Genomic DNA, 7,015 nt, shown 5'->3' with positions numbered 1-7,015 from the left:
ATGGATGCCATGCAAGAAGGAGACTTCACAATCAGCATGGATTTAAAAGACGCATATTTCTACATCCATATCGACAAGACTTCAAAGAAGTTCTCGCATTTCGCCTACAACTACATCGTTTATCAATTATGAGTGGTCCAATTTGGGTTCTCCTTCAGTACCTTGTCTAATGAACTATGCTATGGCTTATGTGAGGATAGCAAGTTACCTGGATGACATCGTGCAAAAAACATCAGGTGAGTTTTATATTAAGACACTACTTGATAATCCTTGTCACAAAACATACAAACCTGGATTTCCTCATCAACAAGGAAAAGACTGACTTAGTTCATTCATTCATCCAGATTATGGATTCACAACAGAAATAAAGCACATCTCTCAGGAATGAGCATTGAAAATCAGGATGGTAGTGGCTTTGTTTCGAGGAATTCTCTCTCCACATGGGATCCCTGCCTTGTAGGCTTCCTCAACGTGGCAGGGGACCTCATCATCCTTGAACACATTTATATGTGACCATTACCAATGAATATTTTATCCCAACAAATGCCATCATTTTGCCCTCTGGACCAACCTCTCCCCTTCTGGGCATATATGAGGTACCATCTATAGTCTCGGGTCAACCTAACTTGGCTCACTGCATGTATAACCACCAACCAAGTCCAACGAGATCAGTTTGTACCAACGCAAGTACAGATGGCTGGGAGTTCATCTACTACCATTCTTCCGGGATGCCAGTGGAATGTGGTTACCCCCAGGTCCAGCATCTGTATATCAATATTCTCGAGAGGGCCATTTTGAAATACTCACTGGAGAGAGTCCTTATTCTATCTGGCAACTCTGCGGTGGTGACTTACCTCAAATGACAAGGCAAAACCAAGTCCTGAGGCATTTGCCTACTGGTGTAGGACTTTCTAAAGTGGTGCTGTCAACAATAAATCCATGTCCAATATTCTTATATTCCTAGATGCCTATACATAATAGTGTATTGTTTGTCCCGGAACAGTCAGCTGACACAGATGGAATCGTCTCTGTTTGAAAAAAGATAAGTCGCTTAAACTTGCCAGACATTATGACCTTTGGTTACTGTAACAATGGCGTTGCTTGCCTAGCAACAACATGGGTGACCTATTTTCAACTTAACGAGTTAGCCACGTTTTATTAAATCAGTGTCAAATGATCTTATATCATTGTCCATGAATATTGTGATCGGGGTAGCTACCCTACATCAATGTGGACTTTGTAGTTTTATTAAAAGCCTCAATTTTAACATTAACAAGAAAAGCCAAGTCAGTTTTAATCAAATTCAGTAGGAATATTTTTACGACAGATTCTGTCAAACATTTTCTTTGGTGGTATCTGGATATATTTTGTAGCATCCTTAGCTAGTTCTTCAATGGAACATCTGAACAAATTTCAGTCAAACATTGTAGGCACAATTATTAAGAAATGTGCTATTGAAATTGTGTTAAATAATCACCAACAAATGGTTTGGTTTCTATTACAACTGTATGGACAACATTTCAATATCTTTATTAGAATATATGTGTCAATTTTGTTCAGTCTTAGAAGGAATGTCGCTATGAATATTCTCCATCATAATTCCGTTCAGTGTTGATCGACTGGTAAGAGAGTGGTTTCTTTGTCAACAAGGATGAAAAACTATTTTCATCTTCCCCAAAATGTATGAGCTAATTTTCACAAGTGTGGTTGGATAGTTAATGTGACTACAAATTAAACTAAACGAAATATTGTCCTAGCATGAACATCTTTTACATTCATGCAGTCGAGGACATTTAAACATCTAGTCCTAGCGTGAAAACTTTTCACATCCGTACAGAGGATTACATTTCACAATATAGTCAGACAGAAATAACGCAGTAGAAACACTGTTAAACACCACATCAGGAAGCTGATTTTTCTAGCAATTGCTTCAACTATAGCTCCTGTCTTATTGCTGTATTTATGTTTGAAACTAATATACAGTTTGTAAGCAAAAACAAGTTCCATTTCATTACAGAATCAACTGTATATGTGTGTTATTCATGAAAAAACATGGAAGTCTATCTTTGATTAACCTTTCTGCTATCATAAATGTTGTTGCAACATGTATTTCTTACTTTGGAAGCAGTGTAATGTTAAACTATATTTTATATAAAAAAACATGTTCATAATGGTGTTATATTTCTTTGTAGCAAAAGAAGGATCCAACTGAGCAGATAGATTATCAGGCATTAGATTTGGCTGCATCAGAGAAACCCCAGCTGTTTTTGCCACCAGGAAAGAAATACCATGTATTTTTCAGTTACGCAAACCCAGATATGAAGTGGGTAAAGGAAACTGTTGAGAAATTAGAAAAGGAACACGGACTTGTTTGCTGTGAGTATGATAGAGACAATATTCCAGGAACACCATTAATGCTCTTTGCTGAGAATAGCATTAGAGATGCGTACAAAACTGTTGTAGTTATGACAAATGAAGCTTTTGAGAGCGGTTTTGTTAATCACGAAATTGACATGGTCTTGATTCAAGGTTTTGATGAAAAGAGAAAATGTATTGTCCCAGTATTAGTAAAAGACTGTAAAGTTCCTGTTCGCCTTCGTGCCTTGAACTATGTTGATGCTCGGGATCCAATTCAGAGAGACATCTGGTGGCCCAAGTTATTAACAGAGCTACAGACTCGAGGTGAGAAATGATTTACTTGTATTCTCATTTAAATGTTTGTAACATTAAATATTTAGCAGTTGTAATTAAGTTTCATGCATATTTCTTAAGCTGTTAAACTGAGGGTAAATTTAAATTATGTGTTGAAAGTGTTTTATTGTATTTCATTCAATGAAGTATACTAAGCAGTCACGTTGTACCAGTAATAAATAGTTTTATCGTTCAATTTGAGGGGGAAAAAGTTAATATAATTGTCGATTAATCCATTGGCATTATATAATGATAGTTATATCTTACTCATAAATGAATGATTGCAATCACCTTCTCACTTTGTGACCGCATGATGTATGGTTTGAATAACTGTAAGTTATTTGCACTATTATCAGCATCTCCTTAGAAAATAGTATTACACTGATATTGCATATTGAATTTGATCAAAAAAGTCTAGATTCTGTTCTTGGCTAAAATAAAATTTCATGTCTTAAAATTGTAAGTGTGTTATGTTATGAGATAAATTGTTTTGAAACTAACCCATCACATTTGTGTTTGAAAGACTCAATTATGCAATCTGATGGCCACATATAATGCATACATCATCAGTCTTGTGCCAAAGCTACGGCAAAGAGCTCTATATGCTATGTAATCTAATTGCCCTGTGTCATACATCATCAGTCTTGTGCCAAAGCTACGGCAAAGAGCTCTATATGCTATGTAATCTAATTGCCCTGTGTCATACATCATCAGTCTTGTGCCAAAGCTGCGGCAAAGAGCTCTATATGCTATGTAATCTAATTGCCCTGTGTCATACATAATCAGTCTTGTGCCAAAGCTACCACAAAGAGCTCTATATGCTATGTAATCTAATTGCCCAGTATCATACATCAGCAGTCGTGTGTCCAGGCTAACATTAAGAGCTGTGTACAACTTCTTCATACCTTTTCTTAAGTTCTTAATTGTGATTATTCCTACCACAATTATGTCATTTTAGTTTTCTGTACATAAAGTTAAGCTTTCATCAGTCATAGCTGGATTACAAAATGCAGACTTATTTCATCGACCGTCAAAACTAATGCTAAAAGAACACAAATTCTTCATTCTAAATAACTATTTGACCAATTTATGATTAAAACACTACCAGATGGTGGAGTCCACCAACTGAAATAATACATAAACATAGTATAATTATGAATAATCTTTCCAACGAAACACACATTAAATCTTGACAGATGGGTGCCTTGAAAAAACACGAAAATCAGGACTGACATCGAATCTAGTCGTCACGAGTTTCTCATTCAGTAAAGATGACGGATGCGGGAGGTCGCAGGTTCGAATACTGCCGATTCATACCAAAGACTTTAAAAAATGGCACAAATAGCTGCCTTGCTAGGTGCTCACCATTGAGAGGTTTTTTATTACGACTGGACAGCCTTGTTTCAGGATAATGTGACTCAGTTGGACATGATGCTACATGTCTGTGGCATGATTCTCCAGTGTTAGAGATCACTATAACTGATATAATGCATACATCATAGTGATATCGCTGAACAATTGTTAAAGTTGCATTAAAAATCCAAATCACAAACACATTAGATAAGAACCATAGTGCAATACTTGCAGCTTTGATTATGGATTGTCCATTCTGTACGAATGATGTAGGTGCAGTGGTAGGTTTCCCACTCTATATCTAGGATGTAGACACACAATCAAGTGTTCACTATATATCATTGATGTAGACACAGGGGGCCGCTGTCTACATTGTACCTTGCATCTAGACATGGAAGATGACTGACCGCTCTTTACATTAGATGTAGACACAGGGGTCCGTTATCCACTTTGTACGTTGCATCTAGACACAGAAGATCACTTACCACTCATTACATTAGATGTAGACACAGGGGTCCGTTATCCACTTTGTACCTTGCATCTAGACATGGAAGATGACTGACCGCTCTTTACATTAGATGTAGACACAGGGGTCCGTTATCCACTTTGTACATTGCATCTTGACATGGAAGATGACTGACCACTCTTTACATTAGATGTAGACACAGGGGGCCGTTATCCACTTTGTACATTGCATCTAGACATGGAAGATGACTGACCGCTCTTTACATTAGATGTAGACACAGGGGTCCGTTATCCACTTTGTACGTTGCATCTAGAACAGAAGATCACTTACCACTCATTACATTAGATGTAGACGAAGAAGACTATTATCCATTGTAGAAAATATGTTTCATCTGGTTTTTATTTGCTTGGATATGTCTCATTCCTGTCTCATTTCAGAAATAACATGAGTAATATGAATACAATATTGCTTCTTCATCAACTTCTTATATTTAAATACCTTTGCAAACACACATCGAGTAATTGTCATATACTATTGTACAAAATAGTATCATACCTTTGATGTTCTTTCCAAAAATGCTGTTTCATCACATTACTGTTGAGGTTTACCAAGTAAACAGTATATTTAACATTATTAAAATTAATAAATATCAAACCTTTAAATAGAATTTCCCTCAGCACTTTTAAAATATAACGGATAAGGCAGTAGTGCTGTAAACATGAACATAATGGAAATGGAACAGAATGGAAATATTTAATTACAACTGTAGAATTAATCCTAAAAGTTCACTTTAGATCTGATTTTGATGTGCTTCTGGTTATGTTACAGCTTATTACACACAAAATGTTAAAAAAAGTAGTCACATTTTTTAAAAATTACATTTTCACCTTCAATGTAGCATGTAAAATACACTCATGTGCTGTCAGTGGACGCGAGGTTTCGATTCTTAACAAAAAAACAACTGTACCACGAGAGAAACTGTTTTGTTGCTGTTAGATAGAACATGACATTTGTTCTTGCATATAAGGGCAGCGCATTCTTATCAGACGGGGCCCCGAGTGGCCGAGTGGTCTAAAGCGCTCTTCGTTACGGATCACTGCCATCTCACCTCTCTCTGCGGCGGTTCGAGTCTAAGATTCAGCCAATGTGGGCATGTGAGAAAGCTTGCCAGTAGCTTCTTGTGGGTCGGTGGTTCTTTCCAGGGTTTTCGGGGTTCTTCCTCCACCATTAATACTGGCCGCCATGTATAGCCTATCGTGCTGAAAAATGACGTTAAACCCCACAACAACAACAACAACATTCTTATCAGACAGATTTTTACTCTATTGTCTTGAAATCATCCATGTAGCAGGACCATGTGCAGTGCGCTTGGATGAGGTCACTATAATCATTTGCAACCATGCAGTTCAGTAGGAAACTTTGGCAGCATGTTCATAAAGTTAATGTCAATACAGCTTAGCTTGGTAGGGCATAACTGCTTATACTGCAAGTGTGAGCTCATAGTATTTAATGATGTTCCTAAGAATAAGCATGCCTGAGCCAGTTTGATTTTCCAGCCTGCCATGGTTGGTATCCAGCCAGTGAGCCATGGGCTTGCAGTGGTTTGCACTGCGAATATGCTGATGATAAGGTGATCAGTTTCATTGTATTCAGATGCACATACATCAGTAAGTTTCTTTCATCTTTGTGTGTAAGCATGCCCATTCGAGATATACAATATCAGCAAGCAATCATAGCGAGCAGACATATTGTTATTAGTATTGTCACAGTGATGGTCAAGCTCAACAGTGATAACTGGATGACATTTCGGGGCAAGAACCTAAGTGCACAGCTGTCCAAATATTGAATAAGTTGTCCATAATTAGACAGCTATGTTATCCCATTGCTCAGGCGGAACATTGAAACATTTGGAAGACTAACTGAAATCGGTTTGCTAGCCAACTCATAAGGGTTGAATGTGTTATTTTTATTGAGGCCAATATGCTTGGTAAGTCTTTCTCATAGGTTTGAAATCATTTATTTTCGGTCAGCACAAACTGCGTCTTGTTTTTTCTCTTGTTTCCATTGCCAAGAACCCAAACTTAAATTGGCATACCTTCCCTGTTCCGCTGAATGGCATCATATATATATATATATATATATATATATATATATATATATATATATATATATATCCACAGTATGGTGATGTTCAGTCAAGTGTGGCAGTTTTGGTCCATGAGCTTGGCTCCTTGGACACATAAGTGCTAGTTTCAAATGACGTCACCACCATCATTTTTCTTCAGGATAATTGCTTGCTTGAGAATTCTTTCCAGATAGGCTAGGCATATGGTTGCACCTGTTTTGTTCACTTGGTTTTCCAAGATCACTAGCATTTACCAGCTTGCCCTTGTTAGGCATTGTCCTCAATGGGTATTTTTAACTTTTTCTACCACACACTGCACAATACAGCCCACGTCACAAACTTATAGTGGCCAGGTTGTAGGAGTGAGGCTGTCAGATGGG

General features: G+C 37.3%; 1 protein-coding gene across 1 annotated transcript; it reads left to right on the top strand.

Moving 5' to 3' along the window:
• LOC149789594 (myeloid differentiation primary response protein MyD88-A-like) lies at positions 1–2,693 on the top strand. The gene is made up of 2 exons (XM_089973056.1): positions 1–117; positions 2,193–2,693. The coding sequence occupies exons 1-2, from the start codon at positions 1–3 to the stop codon at positions 2,691–2,693; spliced, it is 618 nt and encodes a 205-aa protein (XP_089829182.1).
• Positions 2,694–7,015: the final 4,322 nt, after the last annotated feature.

This window comes from Sinohyriopsis cumingii, chromosome 10, assembly GCF_028554795.1.
Source record: "Sinohyriopsis cumingii isolate HCF-2022 chromosome 10, ASM2855479v2, whole genome shotgun sequence".
Classification (NCBI taxonomy): Eukaryota; Metazoa; Mollusca; class Bivalvia; order Unionida; family Unionidae; genus Sinohyriopsis; species Sinohyriopsis cumingii.
This window is presented reverse-complemented; position numbering and strand designations above follow the sequence as displayed.

Bases quoted from the DNA above. Each gene is read 5' to 3' on its own strand.
- LOC149789594 (XM_089973056.1), top strand. From the start codon at position 1: ATGGATGCCATGCAAGAAGGAGACTTCACAATCAGCATGGATTTAAAA. The intron at 118-2,192 runs GTTTATCAATTA...ATTTCTTTGTAG, and splicing joins ATTTCGCCTACAACTACATC to CAAAAGAAGGATCCAACTGA.